General features: G+C 34.4%; 1 protein-coding gene across 4 annotated transcripts in view; it reads left to right on the top strand.

Moving 5' to 3' along the window:
• Nucleotides 1-26,899, top strand: part of CALCRL (calcitonin receptor like receptor) — a 104,768-nt gene that overhangs the window by 39,331 nt on the left and 38,538 nt on the right. For all 4 annotated transcript variants that reach the window (XM_015110510.3, XM_015110509.3, XM_077956611.1 and 1 more), the window contains 4 exons: nt 21,389-21,479; nt 21,654-21,823; nt 23,857-23,943; nt 26,122-26,254. In XM_015110510.3, coding sequence (XP_014965996.2) covers nt 23,860-23,943; nt 26,122-26,254 — 217 coding nt within the window. In that variant the 5' untranslated portion in view covers nt 21,389-21,479; nt 21,654-21,823; nt 23,857-23,859. The remainder of the gene's footprint in view (nt 1-21,388; nt 21,480-21,653; nt 21,824-23,856; nt 23,944-26,121; nt 26,255-26,899) is intronic.

The following is a 26,899-nucleotide window of genomic DNA, read 5'->3' as shown; positions in this document are numbered from 1 at the left end:
TGACACACAAAAAGCTGTGATTTATATTTCAGTGGATGTAAAATACCAGAGAGGAAAATCCAGAATTGCTTTGGTCACATTTACATCTTAAGGGAAGTGAGAGTTATTTGGCATTTGCAAAGACTGGAAATTTGCTTCTAATTATGGAGCTGGACATTGATTGAGGCTGTACTGTGTTAAGCTATGATGTAAACTGAGGCTTTCTCTGCATCTATGTAACTTGGGCAAATTATTTTACTCCTCTAACCTCAATATCTACATAAATAAAATGTGGATAATAATATTATATTTTATTTTATATCCTATATGTGACTATTACTTGAAACATTGGAATGAGGAGAACTTAGAACATTTTCTGGCACACAACACTCAAAAAGTGTTAGGCATTACTATAATGAAAATTTCATATTGGATATCATTACCTGTCATCTAACAGGAGGAAAGGAAAGCATCATATCTAAATTTGGACAGCAACATAACAAATATTTTATTTATGTACATATTTTATTTGTAGGTTGGAATCTTTTGTCTACCATGTTTTATTAGGATGTGAGTATGGGAAAGTCATGTAATCAGAGTTGCCTAAGAAAGTTAATTTGCAAATTTTTGTCTAAGAAGCTTTCTGGATTTCTCAATAGTAGGCAACCCTACTCTATTCTTAATTATAAAAATAACTTTATATTTAAAAAGTATAAGTGCATGGCCACATTTTAAACCCATCACTCACTTCTTAATGTAGGCAGCAGCATGTCATACTGATTTTATTTAAAATTCACTTTGCATTAAGAGGAGTTGTAATTATTAGCTGCCAAGCCTGGAAGAGACTGAAAACATAACCTTTCATTTTTCATAATATAATAGTGCCTGAACTCAAAGTATATATGTGAATCTAGGCTAAAAAAATGACATCTGACTGGCATCCTATTCATGATATGCCATCTTCCATCACCCCAGCTGAAAACCATCTTCCATCACCCTAGCTCAAAACAAAATCCAAAAATGTTTCATAAATATATAAATAAACATGAAAATAACACTGTGTTACAAACTGTAATATTTTGTTTCATGTATATTTGAAGTAAATTAACCAGAAAAGATTTTCTATATTTTAACTTTAGCTTTCAATACTTAATGTATTTGCATTAATATATATGTCCTGCATGTAATAATAATGACATTTTTTCCCTCAGAATGATATAATTAAAGAACAAAAAGGACCTTGAGAATCTAGTCTAGTAACTTATTGTACAAATTAAATAAAAATAATCTGAGGCCTCCAAAAGATAAATGGTGTGATTTTGCTCAAACTATGTAGAGTTTGCTTAGTAACAGAAACAAAGTTAACATATAGAGGTGGGAACATTAGCAAAGCTTAATGCCCATGCAGAAGAAGTCTTAGAATCACACCTGTTGCTGCTGGAACCAGCCTCCATTCAGTCTCCTCTGTAATCCCGAGGTTTAGTTAAAATTAGAAGCTGGATTTATTCACATTCAATGTAGTGCTATTTGAATTTTTTAGATGCAGTATGTTACCTAAATATGTACTTGTTGCTAAAGAAAGATTTAGTGTCAATGCTTTGTATATTTATCTTTCACTGCACAGCAGTCCTTACCTTATGCCCAAAGACTTTTCATTCTTTTATTATTAAAATTGAAGTCTTTCTCTCATAATATGAAAGTCAATGTCAGTACAAATTTCTAAGATTAATAGGCAAAAATACACTACTAAAATTTTGAATCTGCATTATTTCTGAATTAAAAGCAATAATTCATTTGAAATTGTTTACAATGTTCCCATTTTAACGACCACAATATTATTATTGCCTACTAATTTTTTGCTTGTTTTCTTCAAAAGGGGGAGAAAACACTTCCTTTGAGTAGTTCAAGTGCTTTTCCTTATTTACTTTACAAAGGGACAAAACAAATTATCTTAACCAGTCTTTATTCTCCCTAAATATATGTGGGTTTTACTGTGATCAGACTTCATAAAGTATTAAAACAATGTTAATTATCATCACTATGGATGCATTTTTGTAATGGATAATTATTTCATTTATTTATTCATTAAAAAACTTAGTGAAGATAAATGAATACCAGACAATCCCTTGGGGAATCCCAATGATTAAAAAAGCAATGCCCTCAAATAGCTTTTACCTTTAGTGCAGAAGATAAAAAAGAAAAGAAAACAAAAACAGACCTAACTTATCTAGTGTGATAATGTGTTGTCAGAAGGCTCGTACAAAAGGCGTATTCGGCCTATTTGTGCTGTAGGCATAAGGTGGAGCGAAACTAAAGAAGTTATGACTTCAAATAAGGTTTCTTGGGAATGATAGTTGAGGCCTAAAAAGATAGGTAGTAGACTTCACAAACACTACTAGCATTACTGTACAAAATAGTTCTATTTTTTTCCAAAATTCTGCTCTTCATACATCTAAAAGATTTTTCAGTTTGTTAATTTGTGTGTATTTAATAATGTTGATTCCATCACTCCTATTCTAGTAGGAAATAAACCAAGTAAGACTGTCCTTCTGTCTTCTTTTTCTTTCTCTGTCTCTTTTTCTCTTTCTCATACGTACACAGCAAAAAGTGACCAAACCACATATTTTTTCAAACAATTATTGGATCTTTATTTTGAGTGCCAACCACAGCATTACCAGGAATGGTTAGTTACAAAGACCATAGATAAAAAATAAATAAATATACAGCTAGATTTCTCAATACTTCCTTTTCTTTTATTTTCTTTATGTATTTGCCTTTCCCTTTTTCTCACCAACTGGTGCTCTACATCTTGCAGAGATAGAATTCACCTAAGGTATGTTTTATGATGACATTATTTTGTAGAAATTTAAGTTTGAAATGTGTATTGAATATTCTGTACATTTACACTAGTACATTTATTTCCATTTTTTCAAAGAACGTTTGCCTACAAATAATTTTTATAAAATAGAGTTAAAACAAAATATATGCAATATTACAAGCCAATACATTTTTTGAGTTGCTCTTGAGCTTAAACAACAATTTTAGATGATGGACTGATGTTTTTCACATACCACATATCAGGTTTGTGTTTCTGTTTAGTTGGTTGGTTTTGTTTCGTTTTGTCTTGGTTGGGAATGGCGGTTGGGTGGTCTGGTGTCAAGTTTTGACAAGTCATTCTGAGTGAGGTGATAAAGCCCAGCTGCTTCAGAGCCCCATATTGGTACTATTTTATACTAGCAGACACAACACTGACTTGTCCCAAATGGTTAAAACACATGCACATGTAAATGCACGTGCGTGCGCGCGCGCACAGACACACACACACACACACACACACATCTCTCTACATACAGACAACACAGGTATACACACACAGGACTTAAATAGTCCAATGGACGTACTTCATAAGGACAAAATTTCTTAAGTGATTTCCCTAGTTATTGCATGCTAAATATCTCAGGAACACAGCAGCCATTCCTCCAAACTACCAAACTTTCTGCTGAGCTTAATTGCTGGCTGCAAACTTTTCTTTCTTTCTGTTTCAGCCATTTGCATTTTATCTCTTTGCACAAATTTATCTCCAACTAATAACCTAGTGCTAATTCCAGGTAATGAATCCCACACCTTTAGTTTAACTGGTTTTCCTCTTCCTCTAGGAATTGATTAAACAAATATAAATCAAGAGTTATAATGCAAATACGCAAGTCACTTTAGAGTCTGTGTTTGTGACAAGACATAAGTGTCTTCACCTCCTTAACAATACTGTCCTCTGGATGATGAGAAAAGATGAGAGACTTTAACATTGGTGTTTATTACCACTCTTAAAAGGGAGGGTTAATATGTATTTAAAAGATACTGAGTAACAGAGCAGAGTGTTATGCATACAGAGACAATTAGTATTGGTGAGAAAACAAGTGATTTTGGAGACAGTGCCCATCCTTATTCATGCTAAAATATGTTAAAATCCTACCATGTGTTCATGAGCTCACAAAGCCTCCTTTACAGAAAGCTGGGAAAGTTGGCATTGTTAAATGTTCACATACAATTTTACTCAAAATTATAAGTCTTCTAACTGAGGCCAATTAAAGCAAACCAAGACATTCCATTTCTGCTGCAGGGGAGAGACCACCACTTACTTAGCAGTTATCGCTTCCTAGTCCTTGTGATACAGAATTGTGTGGGTTATTACATTTAACCCCCATAATATACTTATGAGACATATATTACCCCATCTTAGAGCTGCAGAAGGTAAAGCTTACAGGTTAGGTTTCTACCTACTTTCCAGTTAGTAAACCCTGCAGTTCCACAGCTGTTATCCAAACCCTAGTATCCAAACCCAGAGTCGTTCCGTGTGAAACCTGTGCTCTCTGCCTTGTGTCTCTCTTTCTACTGCTCTTTTTTTCCCTCTCGTTCAAGTCCCTACTGCTATTATTTTTCATTGTTGTTATCTGCTGTCTAAAGCAGCATACTATTCAGATACCCATACTGACTTCTGCTCCAGAAAGCCGCATTCATGTGAGTTTTCTAGCCATAGCCTCCACCAGTGTCCATCAGATGGTGTTTTTTACTTACTTTCGTCATTTTTTTTTCTTTTGAGATTGTTATTGCAGCTCAGAAGGAATTTAAGTGAGGAAACTCCTCACTGCAAAGACAGACATGCACGGTAAACTACAAGCCAAGTTGCAGTTTGAGAAAAATACTCCAGCAATGCATGGGATTCATTTTGAAATGACCAAGGTAGACCTCAGGATGTTATGGTTATGTGTTTTCTACAAAAAAAAAAAAAGCGTTTATAAGATACCTAGGGAACCATTTCATATGATTAATTTTTTAGATGATTTTAACTTTTATAAAAATCATTATTTTCTGTAGTGACATTTTTCTCTTTGTTAGGAAAACAAAATCTTAACTTTGGTGGACAGATTTTTCACTAGATGTTTTGATTTTAATAGAGTAACTTTTTAAGATACTATTGCTTCCTTAGGTTCTTCAAGGAATTTCATATTTTGATAAAAATGCACTATCTTAAGATTCGGTGAGGGAGGGACAGTCACGTTAGGAAAATGTTTCACTGTTGTTGTTAAGGTCTATTAAACTCTGTCAAGCGTGACAGAGCATTTTTTTTTTTTTTTTAACACATCCTGGTCCAGTTAAGGCTGCAAATCAGAAAAAGTGCTTGGCACAACAATTTAGCAGGAAAGAAAGCTATTTTAAAAGTCTTTTGGGAACATGTTTGTGAAACAGGAAAAAACATACAATTGAGTTGATAATAGCACTTGGTAAAGGTTAGGCTCACTGAAATGGATTTGCCATCTTTTTTCACAGGGAACGTGTTGTTCTTAAGCGGCAGTTCTCACTTAAGCACAGCTTAATTCAGCAAGGAGCTCCTTCCTGTGCAACTTCTTTTGCACTGGAAGATCTATTTTTAAATTATAACCCAGACTTAGTCACAGGAGTAAATGATTAAAAATAAGCTGTGTTTGGTATGTGTAAAATTACAGCAGTTCATAGAGTGCTTCATGGTACTTTGTCTAGCAAATGTCTGGAGTCACATTTCCAGGTTTCCACTCATTAATTTCCCCAAAGACCTCAAGCTTCTCACAGGCCTGTCCCTTTACCTCTAGTTATACAGCTGCGCTCACTTCTGTACCCATGCGTTTGTATTTTTAGTTCCTTGTCCCCAGCTAACTCTACCCTTTATCCAATTCACCTTTGTTACTCACTCTGAATTCCTTAAACACGAATGTTTTGAAATATGTTATAATTCAATTCCAATACACATGTTTTAGCAAACACTGCCTTTCCAAACAAAATGTCACCTTTCTTACAAATGTGTCCTATGACGATGGGTGTGAAACTTCTATTTCAAGGCCCTCCTTTGCTGATCTACAGAACTGTGCAGAAAAACCCTTCTGGACAATTTTTTTCTTCAAGATGTGTGAACTGCACTCAGATATTTCCCGACCATCCTTTTATTCTATGGTATTCCCTATAGTAGTGATCGGAACCCACTCAGATACCCACAACTGAATTTCAGGAATCCATTTACATTACTTGCACTTGCTAAGCTCTCACATCCTTATACATGAACCTTTTAAAATAACTCTGATTTTTAAATATTTTTCTGCATCATATCAGTTTAAGGCTTCTGTAACAAATTGCCATAGACTTGGTGGGTAAAACAACAAACATTTATTTCTTACATTTCTGGAGCCTGGAAGTCTGAAATCAGGGTGCCAGCAGGGTTGAATTCTTGGTGAGAGTCCTCTTATGGGTTGTATCTTCACATGGTCTCTCCTTGGTGCATGCATGCAGGCAGAGAGAGATTACCTATCTCTTTCTTTCTCTCTTTACAAGGGTGTTAATCCCATCGCTTCGTCTAAACCCAATTACCTCCCAAAAGTCCCACCTCCAAATACCATCATATTTCATATTTCTAAAATGAAAATCTTGTCATATGGCTCTACTGGATAATTTTCCTACAATTATTATTCATTTTATGCAACAGCATTAGTAAATATATGGCATACATGCCATTCCTTCTCAGGATGCTGCCATGGCAGACATTGTTAATGAATCAGGAGACTCTTTCTGATTCACTGGACTAGACTAATTTTAACATTTCTCAGTGTAGCAGTTCTGGCTGCCACTACCAGTAAATCAGAGTAGATATTCAAAACGAAACTATCTATCCTAGAGCATTAAATCAAAACTCCTCAATACAACAGTACCACTGATTTGCTTTTCTGTCTTATTGGAAAGCCTTATCTCTCATTTCTCATGTATCCTGCATCTCTCAAGCACCTGGTATGTCCACACTCCACACATTCTCTACGTAGATGTCTCTCTCTCTGTCTCTCACACACACACACACACTCACACACACACACACACACACACTCACACACACACTCACACACACACTCACACACACTCACACACACTCACACACACACACTCACACACACACACACACTCACACACACACTCACACACACTCACACACACACTCACACACACACACACTCACACACACTCACACACACACACTCACACACACTCACACACACACACACTCACACACACACTCACACACACACTCACACACACTCACACACACACTCACACACACTCACACACACACTCACACACACTCACACACACACTCACACACACACTCACACACACACACACTCACACACACACTCACACACACACACTCACACACACACTCACACACACTCACACACACACACTCACACACACTCACACACACTCACACACACATTCACACTCACACACACACTCACACACACACACACACACTCACACACACACACTCACACACACTCACACACACACACTCACACACACACACACTCACACACACACTCACACACACACACACTCTCACACACACTCACACACACACTCTCACACACACACTCTCACACACTCACACACACACTCACACACACACTCACACACACATTCACACACACACTCACACACACACTCACACACACTCACACACACACACTCACACACTCACACACACACGCACACACTCACACACACACTCACACACACACTCACACACACACACACTCACACACACACTCACACACACACTCACACACACACTCACACGCACACTCACACGCACACACACACGCACACTCATGCACACACACATGCACACACACACGCACACACACTCACACGCACACGCACACACACACACACACACGCACACACACTCACACACACACACACTCACACACACACACTCACACACACACACACACACTCACACACATAATTCCTCCATGTAAAATGCATCATTCCAGCTGATCAACTAGACACATAAAATTTTATTGGGTACCCATAATACTTTATTACTCATATTTGTACATATTCTCCCCCTACAAAGTTTTAAGTATCTCTGCAAACAGAAAGTTTAGCATTTCTGGATCCCTAGAACTTAATATAACTTTTGGAGAATATGAGGTTCTAAATAAATGTTTGAATGAATGAATATATTAATATAGTAAAAGGTACTAAGATGGAGTTATATCTAATATTTGTAAGAAATTGAGACATACTAGAGAAACAAATTGTAGTATATCAACATTTTATTTGCTTTTAATAAAAATAACAATTTTTTAAAGTGTGCATTTACCTGAGACACATATATTGATTTTTCTCCTTCCTTCCTTCCTCCCTCCCTCCCACCCTCCCTCCCTTCCTTCCCTCCCCTCTTCCTTTCTTCCTTCCTTCTTTACTCGATTTCTTTTTTCCACGTTTAGTTTTCTTTCACCATGTAATAGCTCCATAGAAGGAGTATAGTTAGAATGCAGAATTTCTAACTTAGGTTAAGTTCCAAGAATAAACTGAAGTTCAACATTTTTTCCTGCTAATATTTCTCTTGTATTTTTTATGTTTCTATTTGTAATAACACAGTTAAAATGTCACAAATCACAAATATAATAAAATATCTACATTTTTGTATGTAAATTGTCAGTGCTCCACTCCTATAAGAAATTAAAATCTGTAAAGTGAAATCACTGACAGGAGAAAAAGATAAACAATTATGGATCCTATCTAAAATTAAGGGAAATTTTCTAAGTATGTATATAGATCTTTTCTCTCAACTATGTACAATGGTCATTTTTATAAACTAAAATTTACTTATCAAAGGAAAGATAATATTTTGTGCATGAATTAAAAATTGGTTGTTGAAAATAAATTTCAAGATAAATGTATGTGTTTCAAATCAAAGCAGTTCTATATATATAAAATAGAATCAATTTGTTGTTGAACATGAAATAATGTATCCACCTGAAGGAGCAATTCAGAATTTACATGCATGATATGCTGTGTTAGCTAGGCAGGTTATTTGTTCAATGTGTTTTGTTTTACAATGTGAATATCATCTCTCTCTTAACTAAAGAAGGCAGGAGAGGTAAGAGAGAAGACTAAATGATCAGCGTTAAGTCTTTCCTTAGATACACATGCCCTTTTGGCACTTACTTTTTTAAAAACAGCTTTACTAAGCTATAAATCACATACCCATACACTTTACGAGTACACTCACTTAAAGTGTACATTCACTATGTTCACTACTTGGGCAATAGGATCATTAGAAGCCCAATCCTAGGCATTGCACGATACACCCATGTAACAAGCCTGCACATATACTCTCTGAGCCTAAACTGTAAAGGAAAAAAGAATACAATTCAATGATTTTTATTTATTCTCAAGATAGTACCATCATTTTAGAACACATTCATTACTCTGAAAAAAATCCCTGTACCCATTAGCAATCACTCTCCATTACCATGCTCCCTGCGTCCTAGATCACCCCTAATACATCCTCCATCTTTACAGATTTGCCTATTCTGGATATTTCATATAAATGGGAATTATATATTTCTTTTTTTTACTGTCTTTTTTCACTTCGCATAATATTTACAAGGTTTATTCATGCTATAGATAGCATGCATTAAGTACTCCTTTCTTTTTATTGCCAAATAATATTCCATTGTAGGGAATATATCATATTTTGTTTATCTATTCACAAACTGATGAATGTTTGAGTTGTTTCCACTTTTAATTATTGTAAATGATGCTAAGAATATTCATGTGCAAGCGTTTGTTTGGATATCTGTCTTTATTTCTCTTGAGTTTATACCTAAAAGTTGAATTGCTGGGTCATATAGTAACTCTATGTTTAACATTTAGAAAAACTACTAAGGTATTTATCAATGGTTTACACTATTTTACATCCCTTTGAGCAACATATGATGGTTATAATTTCCCATATTCTTTCTTACACTTGTTATTGTCTGTCTTTTTTATTATAGCTATCCTAGTGGGTATGAAGTGGTATTTTATTATGGTTTGGAATTGCACTTTCCTAATGACTAAGAATATTGAACATCTTTTCATGAGCTGATAGAGTATTTGTTAGATCCTTTGCCCATTAATTTTTTTAAAAAATTGACACATAATAACTTCATGAGCTTACTGAGTATTTGTTAGATCCTTTACCCATCATTTAAAAAAAAAGACACATAATAATTGTACCTATTTTTGGGGTGATATTTCAATAATACAATGTGTAGTGATCAAGTTAGAGTCGTTAGCATATCAATTACCTCAAACTTACATTGTTTTTTGTGTTCAAGGCATTTAAAATCTTTCCTTCTAGCTATTTGAAAATATAAACTTTTTAAACTGTATTTACTCCACAGTCTGTAGAACACCAGAACTTATTCCTCCTATCTAGCTGTAATTTTGTATTCTTTTACCATCCTCTCCATATCACTCTCTCCCTGTCACCCACTCCAGACTCCAGTAATAAGCATTCTACCCTACTTCTATGAGATCAACTTTTTTAGCTTCTGCATATGAGTGAGAATATACAGTATTCATCTTTCTTTTCTGGGCTTATTTCATATAACATAATGTCCTTCCAGCTCATCTATGATGCCACAAGATTTCATTCTTTTTTATGGATGAATAGTATTCTGTTTTGTGTCTATATCATATTTTCTTTATCCATTCATCTGTTGATGAACACTTAGGTTGACTCAATATCTTCTCTGCCCATTTTTAATTGGGTTGTTTTTCTTTTTATTATTGAGCCATAAGCTTTATTTCTATATTCTAGATATAAGTCGCTTTCACATATGTGATTTGCAATTTTTTTCTCCCGTTCTGTGTGTCGTCTCTTCGTTTTCTTGATAGTTTGAACACAAAGTTTATAATTTAGATGTCATCTAATTTACCTGCTTTTTGTCACTTTTGCTTTCAATGTCATATCTGTAAAGCCATTGCCTAACCAGAGGTGACAAATATTTACTCATATGTTTTCATCTAAGAGTTGCATTTACTTTTTGAGCTGGATGTGAGTATCTCGCCATAGGTACATATTAGTTGTGGATTATCCAAGAGCATATACTGCTGACTATTTCATATTTAGAAAAAAAATTACTCCATAGATGTATTTGGATAAAAAAGTCAGATTTGAACTCCTATTGGCTGGGCATGGAATATGCTTCAGGTATAAACAATGATGTTCTTCTTTTGTGAAAAAGAAAACAATCTGTAAATATCTAGATTACAAGATGAAAAGGTGCTTGAAGTCATCTCATTTTACAGGTCAGGAAACGAAGACCCAGCAAAGTGACTAACCTAAGAATATTCAGGGCATTCAATCACAGTCAGAATGCAAAATGAAGCCTTCTTATTCCACACATAGTGATTATTCCACTACACTGCTCCAAATAAATCAGTTAGGCATACAATGTAATTTAATGGCTAATTTGTGAGGATTTCTAGAACCGTATGTGCCTTCAAATATGGCCAAATTAAAGGGCTCTAATGTTATTGGATTCTCCACCAATCCTCAGCTCTCAGCTGATTGCCTTCACTTGACTGCATTTTTTAACATTTTCTCTGTATGATAGGAAGATGCATGAGAATAGTCTGATATTCATACCCTACTTGCTTTGCAACCCCAGCAGAAAGAAAAAGCTTCCCTAATAACAACAATACAATGTCCCAGGGAGAACTCCAGTGGTGTTGCTTGGACCACACATGTCCATGACCAAGCTAAATTTAATCAGGGGATTGTGCTAGTCTGACCAGATTTCAATCAGTTCCTACTTCAGTGATCAAGAGGGAGGTCTCACTTGAACCAGAGAGAATGGATTCTCTATAGGGAAAAAGGTTCATTTTATTAAGGGAAATAAAGAAGACGTGCTAAACAGACAGTATCAACAGAGTTCCTCTACCTCCTAAAAGTTGGAATGTGCTAGTAGATGCCATATAAATTTTATTTTGAGAATGAATGCAAAGCTCAATGTAACAAGAATATCATAAGTTTGCTTATGGACTGGTATGCAACTTAAAATTATAGCAGAATTGTATATTTTCTGATTTTATTGTTAGAGGGAAAAACAAAACAAAACATGATTTCACATAGCATTTGACTCCTGACTTCGTGGAAGGAAAATAGGTATAAAGCTCTTATTCCAAAGAGCTGGAAAGATGTGTTTTGTTTTAGTGCTCTTTGAGCAATTAATTCTTTCCATATTAGATCTCCTGGAGGGGGAGTGTTCCATCAAGTACAAAGCATTTTTTTCAGGCTCCCTTCCACCTTTTACTAATTGGCCTGAGATTTGGCTGCTTGCCTCTTTCAAATAAAAAGAGGGTGACCAAAATCACCGGAAAATGGCTAATTATACCCACAATGGGAAAATTAGTCCCGTGAGTAAGTACTTTACGGTGTAAAGTGAGGTCCCAAACTTAATCACGAAATTATCTCTCTTTAATAGTTATTCAACTGTTCAATCTGGAATGTTCATTAAATAAGCAAATAAGCATAGAGTCAATGTTTTCTTTTGTTGTTCCAGTGCAGTTAGGAAAGTCTATTATCACCAATTTAAAATAAGTGAAACAACTCAAAAAGTCAAATACTGCATGTTCTGACTTATAAGCGTGAGCTAAACGATGTATACACAAAGACACAGAGTGTGGAATAATAAACATTGGTGGTTTAGAAGGGTGGGAGGGTTGTAGCGGGGGTGAGGGATATGAAATTATTTAATGGATACAATGTACATTATTCAGGTGATTGTTACACTAAAAGCCCAGACTTCACAACTACGCAATATATTCATGCAATACAAGTGCACTTATATCCCTTAAATTTATACAAATAAAAAAGAAAAAATTAAAGTAAAATTTGGGAGGTTCTATGTCTTATTTTTAATTGGCTTAGCATTATATTCTTTAAGAAGTCAATATTTGATTACAATGTTATAAAAAATTTGCTAGAGCTTTGGGTTATATATAGGCTCAGTGTTAGTAATTGTGCAGTCATATTAACTAGATTGACATCCTATCTGGGAATATACTTATAATTCACTTTATTTGATATTTTCATAACTACTTAAATGACAGAATAAGGAAATAACCATATTATTTCTGCAGAAGATAAAAAAAACTCAAGATGCATGTGACCACCACCTCGAAATATAGTGTTAGTTTTCCACATACAGTGCTATTGAAATTATAGCAAATAAATGAAAATATGTATAATACGCTTACTTATATTTACAAAAATTTTAATGTGGTATAATAATAAGTAATATTTAGTGAGGTCTAAGAAGTTTATATTATCTAATTTTATTTTTACAATAGCTTTCTTGTTTAGGAGTTATTTTGCAGACAAGAAAACTATTCTTAAAGAAGTTGTTTAATTTGCTAGTGTGTGACTGAGTTGGATTTTAAAAACAAGAAGTCTAACTCATATTTATAACCACTACAACTACTGTTTCTACTTGCAACTGGCATTAGACATCATCCCTTCATTGTGTGAATTATTACATATCAGTTGGATACTACTTTAAAAATTTCAGTATCTCTCTGGATAAAGAAAAACTGTGTCATTAACCAGTGAGACTATATTAACAGCATATGCTTCCTTATATATGAATTTTAATGTGGATTTTAATAGTTATAATTAACTTTAGGCATCTCTTCAAAAATAAAATACTTTCTAGAAGTTTTCATGAGAGTTTTTAATGACTTTTAAAAATTGGCAATTTCTATACCAGGTCATCCATAGGAATTTAATGGCTTAAGTGTAATAATTTTCTTTTTTTAAATTACTTTGTTGAGTTTAGGCATTATTGGATCATTTTTTAATGTGTCTTATAATTTCGATTACTCTGTATATTTAAAAGTCTTGGCTTAGCGACTTTCTCTTAAATGCAAAGAAGATAAAAACTCAACGTAGCCAAAATTCAGAAAATGTTAATTTCTAGTCCTATGAGCATTAAGCCTGTTCCAATGATAATGGTGATAAGTTTAGCTTAAGTTTAGCTTAGGGTACATGAACTTACCAGATTCCATTCTGAGACATCTGGAAAGGGAACTAATGAAGAAGTGTGCTTGCTTTTCTAATTTGGACTTTTCGCAATGGAGATGAGAGAACTAGACTTTTCTTGAATGGCCTTTCAAAAGTAAGAATAGCTCTGAAAAGAGGCGGTATATGAAGAGGTGAGAGCAAGATAAGTGATATTTTTTTCTTTTATTTACTTCTTTCTTTGGTCTAGATATCTTTTCCCTGAATTCTCAGGTAATGAGAGAAAAATTATCTAGCCAAATGGCTCACTTTTTCCCCTGAGCTATTAGGTAAGAGGAGACATACACAAAGTCTTCCTGAGCCACAGGGAAAACAAAAACAAAAACAAAACAATGTCAGGAGAGATTTGGTTTTAAGGATATTTTGGCTTTAGGTTACTTGCAGTAAAAACTGTTTCTATATAACAATCATTGTTTTCTTTTCATATAAATTTTGAACTCTTACCCAAGACTTAATCCTTTTACCCTAATGCTTTATTTGATGAGTAGGAAACACCTGGGAAGGCATGGAATTTGCCCAGGTTCAATGAATGACAGAGGTAGGAGTGAGGAAGACATTAACTTCCTGTTTGAAATGTTGATAAAATCATCCCTCGCTAGAACCTCGTGAATGAGTTCCACGGAGAGTGTTTGAAATCAATGAAGTAAGCCTCAAAAGCAGTAGAATACTGTTCTCCAACTTGATAAATACTTTTATCAAGGGCAGAAATCTTAACTTATGTCTCACTTCCTTCACCCTACCAAACTAGGTAAAAGTAAATGCTCAAGAAATAGGGTAGGATAACACACTTAATTTCTAGAAGAAATTTTCTTCATTTTAAAATGCATTTTTAAAGTGCTAGAAAATGAGACAGTACATGTGTTTTTATTTTGGTACCTTGCCAGAATGGCAAGTATGAGTTGTCAAGTCACTTACTAATGTAAGTTTTTTAAAAAAATCGAATATGACATTGCTAAGAAGAGGAATGAAAGAAGAATTTGTTGGGAAAAAGTATAAATGTGTTTGATGAGTACAAGTGACATGTAATGAGAAAACTGGTGGTTAAGTGAAATAACTGAATAAGCAAAATAGAAACATGTCTTTTACTTTATGCAAATAAACAACTCCATTGTCCAAGTCAGTATGATACAGGGCAAAGGGTAGAAATTTAAGGTCAGAAAACCTGAGTTCTGAGCTTGGAGTCAGACCTAAGCATCTTTGTGACTTTGGCCAAGTCACAGTTTGCATGCTGGATTTGCCTGGTTTGTTCAGTCAGCATTATTATTGCCATGACGAACAGAATTTGTGTATTTATGATTAAGCAAGTTTTTTATCTCTAATCATGTAATTTAACACTTGAAATGCAACAAGGTGAGCTATGATAAAAGTTATAGGCAACATTGATTTAGCCAGCCATTGATTGGCATTATCTCATTTACCAGTCACATTAACCTTCGAAAAACAGCCACTACTTTTATGCAAATTTTCAGGTCAGAAAATCAGTTTAGGGAGTTTAAGTGTATAAGAACTGGCATTAAAGATATATTTCTTTGACTTTAGTGTATGTCTTCTAATAAGTATGCAACAGAAAACAGGAAACTTAATTAACGATCAAGTTTTATACTCATTTTCTAGTTGAGTAAACCAAGCAGAAAATAGTTGAATTAATTTTCTTAAAATTACACAGCAATTTAGAAGCACCTTAGAAGAACCACTTCTAGCTAATAGGATTGTCTTGCAGGAGGATGAATGTATTGTAAGGTTAAGAGGAATGACTGGCTAGTCGGGAAGCAGAGTTACTACTTCAGTTTGATGGAAAAAAAATGTAATTTTTGTCAGGTAAGGATTTTTATTAGTTTTCTATCCTAGCTGTAACAAATGACCATAAATTTAGTAACTTCAAACAACACTTACTTACTATCTACCTCACAGTTCTATTGGTCAGTTCTGTTGGCTCGGTTGGTTTCTTTGTTTCAAGTGTTACAAGGTCAAATAACAGTAATGGCAGGGTTGCATTCCCTTTTGTAGACTCTAGGGGAGAACCTGCTTCCAGACTCATTCAGGTTGTTGGCAGAATTCAATTCCTTGTGGTTATAGGATTGAAGTCCCCATCTCTTTGCTGGCTTGAGGCCACTTTCTAGTCCTTGCATGTGGGCTCCACAGCAGAGCCAGCAACAAGGAATCAACTCTTTCTTATGTTTCCATCTTTTCTGCTTCCCCTTGTGCTGCTCTCTCTGACCCTTCACCCTTTCTTTTCTTCTTTTAAGAGCTCAAGTTATTATCTGAAACTAACCTGGATAATTCGAGATAACCTAGGTCAATCATTCTATTTTAAGATCCATAACCTAAATCATAGCTGTAATCAAAGATTCTGGTGAATAGGGCACGAAAATGATTGTATGCCTATCATTCTGCCTGCCACGTGATTCTTCTGTCTATGCCAGGGATCCTCAACCCTAGCTATATATTAAAATCACCTGGGAAACTTGAAAAAATGCTTGTTCCTGGGCCCCAATCAAGATGACCTGAATCAGAAATTTTTGAAGTAGAATCGAGTCACTGGTCTTTTTTTATGACTCAGAAAATCATAATAGGCTTGAAAGGGTTAGGAATAACTAAAAACATCAGGTTTCTTCAACAAGATTGAATTTATTTTATAAGTAATCTACTTTAAAAACACTTTCTGTATACCCTCTTTATGCAATCGCTTTGTTAGGGTGTGTAGCCACGGAGATGAATATGCTGCCTGCCCTATTCTTACTGTGCTCACAATCTCATGGCAGAGAAACATAAAGAAATAATTATAAGGTTACATGGTATGTTTTAAAATAGATATTTGAATAATTTGCTCTGGGAGTTCTGTGACATTAATAATGCCTGGGAACACTACTGAACATTTTGCTTGATTTATACTTTGTAGTTCATTTTAAAATAGTCTCACCACTACCTAGAAACAGTGAAATATAAGTGTGTTCAGGTTTTGGCATGTCCCAGTGAGGATGAAATATTTATATTATGCTTTCCCAAGTATAACAGGCCAAGAATTTACTTGGGTGCCTACTAAACATGCAGATTCCTAAATTCTTCTCCAAAAGGTTCTGTTCCAGAGGGTCCTTGGTGGGCCCTGGCCATTTTAACATTTTCAGCAAGTTTTGGAGGTGATTCTGATGCAGGTGGCCCACAACCTCACACTTTGAGGACGTGGTGTGTACTACATCAGTGATTTGGCACCTGCTCACTCAATCGCTTAAAAAATAATGCATGACTCAAATGACATCCTAAAGAGGACATATAGCTTAAGTTTCTTATATCAGTAACATGTCTTCAGGAAAGTGAAGCTTCTTTATGTTTTGTTTTACTAACTGCTTTACATATTAAAAGTGTGAGTGGTATTCCAAGCTAGGTTGAAGTGGGCACTAAAACCTTACACTGGAATTTCTTTTACATACTTTATTTGAGGCCAGGTGCAGGAGCTCATGTCTGTAATCCCAACAATTTGGGAAACCAAATTGGGAGGATTACTTGAGACTAGAAGTTCAAGACACCAGTGAGCTATGATTGTACCACTACACTTCAGCTGGGGCAGAGTGACATCCTGTCTAAAAAGGCTCTATTGGAAGTAAAGATAGTAACTTGCAACAACAATTCTAGCACAAAGACTTAGCTTTTCCAAAAGTAAGCAGTGAGAAAAATAAGTTAACCAGGCTCTTGCACTTTGACATTTCTTAGATTGTGTAGAATGATTGAAATAAGTTTCCATCTGCCATGCAAGTGTGGAACACTGGGATTGGAGTAGAGTGTTTATTCCTTGTTTTGATTCAAGAGATACGTAGCTTGTCTAATATGCCATAAGTAAGGGAAAGCATGTAATATAACATACAGCACACAGCTCAACTTTGCTCACACAAAGGTTCAGGTTGGTGAACCTTATGGCAAATTAAATATGCATAGAAAGTACATCTGTTAGCCAACTTTATAGTGAATGGATACATAAATGAAAAACAGAGTATGGTTTAGAGCCTGAAAAATCGAAGGTATTTCAAAAATACTGAAATAAAATATTAAGTTATTATTTTGCTTAATCTTGGAGTGAACATACACTCAATATTAGTGCTAGGCGACTCAATGAAAATAAGAATTATTATAAAGAAACATAAATTAATGGAAAGTATGTAGAGGAACAATACAAATTTTAGAAAATGAGAAATAGGCTTGCAAGGCACTGGTATGCATGTTCAGTATTTTTTTTGTGTGTTCTTATAAATATTGATTAAGTCACATTGGTTTCTAATGCTTATGTACAATAAAACATGCTTTTACACTATTATATGTCAAGAAAATTGCCCTCTTTAAATTTAAGTATTTGGGAACATTTTCTTGGAGGGAATTTGGGAAAATTGTCTTTGTAGATGTATGATATATTAAGAAATAAAACCAGAATGGTAAGTTACATAAATTCTTGAGTGACTAGGCAGTAATATTTCAAAAGTTATTTCAGATTTTAAGACATTTTTATTTTTCAGAGTTCTTTTTGTGATGAAATATATCATTTTTATTTTAATGTTGAAGATGTTGGGGGCCAAAGCATGGAAAACATTTTGAAATAAAGGGCTTTTAAAATTCTTTTCGATGATAAAGAAAATTATTTCATTTCTAGTAATAAAACACTTTGTTTAATTTTGAAAAAGGAAAATAAAATAGTACTTTTAGGAACTATGAAACTAGCAGCTCTTGAAGAGAAAATGCCCGTACAAACTAGCAGTGCCAATATGATTACAAATGTACTTAACGGTATAAATTAGAGCTTTCACAACTCTGAAATACTTTTCCTACTAAACAAACCTTAGAACACATGGAAAAATCCTCTGGCAGGCTTAATCACTTAACTTGACTTCTTTTCATTATTTGCCTGGTCTCTCCTTAAAATTAAATGGAAACTATTATATTTCATGATATAACATACAGTTCAATTATCAGTAAATAACAAGATCTGAAAGAGATGAAAAATGATTTGCCTAACAGCTTTGGTCAACTAGCATCAATTGTATTTTCGTGAAGATAGATTTAGAAAAAGCTAAATATATAGAGAGAAGTACTTGCTGAATCAGCCACTTAAAGGCAGTATGCAGAGAACCAATGAGCTAAAATCAAGGATTACAGTTAAACATACATCTCCTGAGAACAATGCCATCATTTCATCTCCCAGTATGAGAGTCTATCTAAGTTGACTTTCAGCTATATTTGCAATGGCATTATGCACATGCCTTGCCATGATTCGTCTATTATGGAATTTGAGACCTCTTGGTGAAAGAGATGATTCTTCCATAACTGCCACTCACCACATGTGTCTGCTGGCAAGGAAACTTTGATAGGTCCTTTGCAAAGTAGATGACTCAAGTGACTTGCACTACCAAATGAACTGGTCATTACTAGATCTCATGGAGTGTACAGGTGTCCACTATGTGTTTGAATGGCTGCTACCTAAACTTGCTGCTCCATCTTTGACAAACCCAGGGGCCATATACCTGCCCCCTTGATTAGAAATACACAAGTTTACACATTGAAAAATACAACCTTATTCCTAGTAGCACAATTGCCAGATCATCAGGGAATAGGGTAAAGAAGGAAAGCTATAAAATTGGAATTATTTGCATTAGTAAATATTTTGTGAGTTGAATACTTTTTATTTATTGATATCAGGATGATTTAGTTACCACTAAGAGATATTTCACTAAGATACTTTTTGGGACTCTGATTTTGAAGTCTATTAGATAAGCAACAAAAATAATGGTCATGTTGGGTGAAATGTTTTTCAAATATGTGGGGTTTAGAAAACCTTCAAACATGATTTTTGAAGCACTTTGCCCCTCAATATTTGGATTACACATGCATATTAAAGGAAATTTAATTCTGACTCATGTGTAGATCATTAAAAAATTATTTTGTAAAACATATCTGATTTTTAAATGGAATAATATTTATTTACGTTACTAGCATATTTAAATATATATACTTTTATACAGAAAAATATGAACTACTAATATCTCAAGTATGTACTACAATGCCTTAAATGTGGCTTAACCTTTATGTCTTCCAAATGCAGTACAGAAAACTACTGTTTATTTAATATCTAAGCAATCACAAAATTCAAAACTGAATAGTTTTCAGGATTTTATTTTGTAAGAAAATAGACATGTAGCTATAAGAAACACCCCCACAATTTTCATTGTCAGTACATATTCAAACACTATCTAAAACTTTCTAAGAAGATAAATTACAATTAGTACTTATTATCAGTGTTCTTGATTGTGACTTTAGGATCCTAAAGTACTTTACTGGATCATGTTTTAATTCATTTACTCATTCACGTATATGGTAAACATTTATTAACTGTCAGTCACAAAGGATGCAAAGAAATCAGATATGAAACCAAATCTGCAAGAGAAATAGATCACATTTCCAGGTGACATGTGCATGTAAGAGTATTATATAATAATGAATTGTAAATTGCTTTAATTTTTTGTTCTTTAACAGAAATCCTAGTAAATTATCATTAATATGATAAGTAGAGTTCTAGGAGTTACTATGTCTGTTTACTATTTTCAAGTCTTCAACAAAAATGTGTACAAAAATAAAAAACAAAAACAAAACAACCCTCCTTTCTTTCACCTTGCTATTAATACTTGATAATAATTGAAGCTCCACTGAGAAGATTAAAACACAAAATTTAGTTTTTTTTTTTTTTGAGACGGAGTCTCGCTCTGTCACCCAGGCTGGAGTGCAGTGGCCGGATCTCAGCTCACTGCAAGCTCCGCCTCCCGGGTTCACGCCATTCTCCTGCCTCAGCCTCCCGAGTAGCTGGGACTACAGGCGCCTGCCACCTCGCCCGGCTAAGTTTTTGTATTTTTAGTAGAGACGGGGTTTCACTGTGTTAGCCAGGATGGTCTCGATCTCCTGACCTCGTGATCCGCCCGTCTCGGCCTCCCAAAGTGCTGGGATTACAGGCTTGAGCCACCGCGCCCGGCCCAAAATTTAGTTTTAAAGGCAGTATAATTTAGAATGATTGTGGAATTATATGACTATAGGTACAATAAATAAAGAAATATTTATCTAACTTATAAATGCCTGAGGAAAATATTTTAGTAATTCTATGAAAAAAATGTAAATATCTAAAATCAACAATTTTTCAAGTGAAAACGACATAATCACTCTTTAAAAATTATTTACTCATAGAAAATATGTACATTCTAGACCAAGTGTGTTCTCATAACATAGATCTTTAATTCATATTGAAACATCACATGCTGTGATTCTGATAATGCTATATAATAACTCAAATATATTGTAAGCAAAAGAGGTTTTTAAAAGTTGGAATCAATCAATAAAAGTATGATCTTAGTAGCAGTATTTTCTTTGAAGTTTTTAATGTATCATAGAAATAATTTTGGTCATTAGTATAATATTAAATTATTACATTTATCAATATTTCAGGTCTTGACCCCTGAATTTAAGAAATTCTTAAAGACATTGTCAAATATGATCCAAGAGAAAATGTGATTTGAGTTTGGAGACAATTGTGCATGTAAGTATTGGGAAATCAAATTTTCTCATGGTAAAATGTAATATAAACGAAAATATTAACTTATTAATTACTGAATTAAAGAAACTTTGATTCATTGTTTTCTGTATATAACAACACTATTTTTATTAAAATCAATACAATGATTCATGATATTTTGGTTATATTTTTCTCAAGATCATCTAATAATAAAAACCCAGACTACCTGATAGAAGGGAAAACAATATTTGAAAAATTGCTACCACTAAAAAGAAAACTACTACAACTTGACAAGACTGCTACAAACTTCAATTTGTCAACTACAACTTGACAAGGTTGCTATAAAACAAGATTGCTACAACTTCTAGGTGAGTCATTGGCGAGGGCTAGCAATGGCACAAATTGTGTGTGACAATTAATGGTGTGCTCTCATTGAATGTCATAATAAAAATAATAAGCAAAACATGTGAACATGTAAAAAAGTTTTTATAATTCTTTTTCCCAAATTAGCCCTTTAATAAAAATCATTACTAGTTTCCTAACAAAATTAAATCTAAGCTCACAGTTCAGTGGCAAATATCTGTTGATTGGAAATTTTTTCTCTCCTTTAAAAATAGTGTTTGCATGCTCAGTGTATTAGTCCGTTTTCATGCTGCTGATAAACACATACTCAAGACAGGGCAATTTACAAAAGAAAGAGGTTTAATGCACTTACAGTTCCACGTGGCTGGGAAGGCCTCACAATCATGGCAGAAGGTGAAAGGCACATCACATCATGGCAGCAGACAAGAGAAGAGAGCATGTGCAGGGAAACTCCCATTTTTAAATCCGTCAGATCTTGTGAGCCTTATTCACTATCAGGAGAACAGCAGTGGAAAGACCCACCCCCATGATTCATTTATCTCCCACTGAGTCCCTCCCACAACACGTGGGAATTATGTGAGCCTAAGATGAGATTTAGGGGGGGACACAGAGCCAAACCATATCATTTAGTTAAATGAATATTATATTATATGGCTACATCCTGACAATATGTCAGAGTAGGTTGCTCCTGGACTTCACAGGGTGTAAGCATTTGGAAATACACGCTAGCATTTCTTGTCTCTTAGAATTAGGAAGCCAGTGGGTAGCATTTTACAGGCCATTTTTCACTAGCTCAGAATTGTATTTAGTATTACAAATATTCAAACAAACATTTTAATTGATACACTTAATTCCCTGAAACCTTATTTCAATAATGTAGATGACTTAGGGAATCTTTTATTTCCTAATTTTTTAAAAAATTGATTTTCAGTAGTGAAGAATAATTTCTAATAAATTATAAGGACATTTTTATGATGTACAGATGTTGATTCTCAAGAAATTGTTTCAGAACAATTTCCTTCCTTAAATTACTAAGCAGTCAGAAAATTGAAAATGAGATGAATACTTATAGGAAATAAAGGTAAGCTTTATAATAAAATGTGCTATCAAAAATTTTTATGTCCATGAAAACTCTTTATTTTAATGCCTTTATAATTTGATCCCAATTTTGGTAAAGGCAAAAAATGCAAGTTGTTTTCTAATTTCTCTTTCTTTCTCTCTCTCTCTCTCTCTCTCTCATCTGTAAGAAGTTTTTCTGTTTGTAAGCCTAATTAAATTAAATTAAAATGTTATAAGCTCCTTAACATTTTATACCATAATGCTTTTAAACATTTGCAATTTTAATCTATTTTAATCTGCTGGGCAGGGTGGCTCACACCTGTAATCCTGGCCAACATGGTGAAACCCCATCTCTACTATAAATACAAAAATTAGCTGGGTGTGGTGGCCCGCACCTTTAACCCATCTACTTGGGAGACTGAGGAGGGAGGATCGCTTGAACCTGGGAAGTTCAGGCTCCAGTGAGCTGAGATTGTGGCACTGCACTCTAGCTTTGTTGACAGAGTGAGACCATGTCTTTAAAAAAATGATTAATCGGCTGGGCGTGGTGGCTCAAGCCTGTAATCCCAGCAGTTTGGGAGGCCAAGACGGGCGGATCACGAGGTCAGGAGATCAAGACCATCCTGGCTAACACGGTGAAACCCCGTCTCTACTAAAAAAATACAAAAAAACTAGCCGGACGAGGTGGCAGGCGCCTGTAGTCCCAGCTACTCCGGAGGCTGAGGCAGGAGAATGGCGTGAACCCGGGAGGCGGAGCTTGCAGTGAGCCAAGATCCGGTCACTGCACTCCAGCCTGGACGACAGAGCGAGACTTCGTCTCAAAAAAAAAAAAAAAAAAAAAAAAAAAAAAGATTAATCAAATCTTTAAAGTAAAATTATTGAATTATCGTGTAGTTTTAAAATAAATTTTCTGTTGAGAACCATCTGCATTTATTTCATAAATATTGATGAATTATACTTCTTTTATCTTCTGTTGCAGTTTATGTTATATAGCATATTTCATTTTGGCTTAATGATGGAGAAAATGTGTACCCTGTATTTTCTGGTTCTCTTGCCGTTTTTTATGGTAAGCATAAAAATATATACGATTATGTCTGTTTTCGCTTCCAGTATACCTATAATTGATAAAGAATATTAGAGAAGTTACTAGATACAGAAATTAATTACATTTTTATATCCAATTGATACAGCAATAATGAGTTTTCATTCGGTGTATGCTTTTAGTCCTATAACGGGCATAGAATGAGAAGGAAGTGGAGGGGATCAGAATGGGAAAGATGAATACACACAAATGCGTAAGACACCAGAGGAAAGTAATCAGAGATTGAAAAAGAAATGGAATGACTCTATAATACATGTTGTACATAGTAGAGAAAATAGTTTCAACCAGAATTGTAGATTCAGAGTTAGATCTATTAAAAAAGTGATTTTTCCATTGATGTTTCTCCCATTCTGCCAGTTGATTGACATATCTTGATTGCAAGGCAATTTAGAACCATGCACTTTGTTTTAAATTAATTTCCTCAATCATTCATTCAAATTAGCAGACATTGATGTTAAATTTGGGGCATGTGTGTACATAAGTGTACACACTCATCTGCCCCTGTACATGTATACACTGGGGATATGGGGCCCAAAGTCAAAGGTAGGCAAATAAGACAAAAACTAGATTGCTCTGCTGGAGGAGTCATATACTTCATACATTAATTTTATTTTTAATTATAGTAATGAATCACCCATATTTTTCTCTACCTCAAAATAAAATATTGACCATGCTCTTATCTCATTATAAACATGAGAAACCAAGAGACCTACTCTTATCTACTCCTGTGGCAGCAGGAATTTTCTTGAGGTGTTTCCAAGCAAACACCACAAAGATGGAAACAATACAGAGAATACAGAAAACCTAAATGAGAAAACAAACAAACAAACAAACAAACAAGAGTATATCCCTGTCAGCATTTGTATTTGAAAACATTTTCAAGTCTAGGAGCAGTCCAAATTCTGCACTTCTTAGATGATATCTTTAAGTTGACTTCAGCTCCCACCCTCCACTGAGCGAGCTGCATAGAACATTACTTTCCTGCAGGTAATTCTGTAACAGATTAGCAACTGATTATTGTAATTAAGAAATTATGACTCTTCCTCTTGAATTCATGTAAGATAGTGTATAAATCAGAGTCCGCGTTCCAAGTAGGGATAAAAATGATATGGATTTATGCACTTTTATGGACTTTTATGTGGTTTTCAAATATGTTAATTTTCTTGATGTTCCACATTTCCATTTATTAGTTGTGTAGCACTACCACGGCATAAATCTTTATTTGGAAATTAAAACAATAAAGGAATGAAAGAGTTAATGTTAAATGGTGGTCACACAATGGTAAAACTTGAGCTTCAGTGGAATGTCATTTTGACTTTACTAAATTCAACTTCCTGCTAGAAAAAAGAAATACTACAATGAGGGGACAAAGTAAGGATAGGAAGATAACAGCTTATGGAATATAATTAATAGAAATTATGCAAAAATTACTGTTAAAAGTGTTAAAAAGAGGTTTATTTGGGCTTCATATTATAAATCAGAAAAAAGTCATATGGAAACTAAAGTAGAATTGAAGCTTAAAATAGTGCTACTATATTGGAAGAAAATAAATACATAACTTGTCCAAAAACATTACTGATGTGCATACAAGAAAAATTTCTATTTATCAACATCATAAATGATGTTGCCATTATTTTGATTATCAAAGTATCATAACAATGGCAATACATTGTAAGTATTTCCACGTGCCAGATATATCTCCTCTGTTATCTTGATGCTATTTTATACTATTTTACAATAAGGAAGCAGAGGCTTACGGAGAGGGGACAGACAATATCTTGCCTTCATTCACAGAGCCAGGAAAAGCATTGGGTTCAGATTGGAAGACATCTCTCTCTGGACATTCCAGAACACATATTAAGGAATGTCCTGGAGCTGGCTATCACAGGCTTCTGAGAACCAACTGTGCTTTCCCACTCTGCCAATGGTGACTTCTTGTTGGTGTTTTGAAATTGGACATGGTGGGGATATTTATACCATGGAAATAGCAAACACTACAAATTGGGGATTTTTCCCCAGAGAGCCAGTTTATCTCTCAGTACATCCCTGCACTTGCTGTTTTCCACTGTGACAGACTGCCTTTGACAAACACATTTTCATAATCCTTTTCATGAAGTTGATGTTGTTTTTTTAATCCCTTAGATTTTTGTTACAGCAGAATTAGAAGAGAGTCCTGAGGACTCAATTCAGTTGGGAGTTACTAGAAATAAAATCATGACAGCTCAGTATGAATGTTACCAAAAGATTATGCAAGACCCCATTCAACAAGCAGAAGGTAAGCATGGCTACTTAATTGTAAATGCATTTGACATATTTTTAAAAGAAAACTACCCCCATTATATCATCATAAGTTCCTTAGGTCCATTGTTAAAAATAGATTAATTGCTACCTTTTTGTATATGTGCAGTTTTAATTATGTTTGAAGAACATTTTATGACATCATGTTATATTGCTTTTTAAAAACAATAAAAATATGTGACAGTGATCTGTTTAGTATGATTCTTTTTATGGTGCAAAGATATTTGAATCAAATAAGTATTAATATTAACACAAAAACACAAATCTTAATGACAGTTGACTTTTTCAGTTTATGTAATTGTGTATTTCTTTTTTCTTTTTTTAACTACCTGCTTGACAGGAGGTTGATAATAATATAATGAATACAAAAGTGTTGTTTTGCATAATACACACACTTTGCATAGTAGATTTGGTGGCAAAGTTAACGAAATCTAAGTGCTCCTGTTTTCATTAAGATATTCTTTTGCTTTTTTGGGTAACATTTATTGAGAGCCTACTAAGCACCAGATGTTTGCCTAGATTCTGAAGATAAAAGATGAGTGGCACAAGCAGAGTTGCCAGATAAAGCAAAACAAAAACAGGTCCTATATTTTACCTGGCAACCTTAAAGAAAGAGTTCTTT

This window comes from Macaca mulatta, chromosome 12 (genome assembly GCF_049350105.2).
Source record: "Macaca mulatta isolate MMU2019108-1 chromosome 12, T2T-MMU8v2.0, whole genome shotgun sequence".
Classification (NCBI taxonomy): domain Eukaryota; kingdom Metazoa; phylum Chordata; class Mammalia; order Primates; family Cercopithecidae; genus Macaca; species Macaca mulatta.
This window is presented reverse-complemented; position numbering and strand designations above follow the sequence as displayed.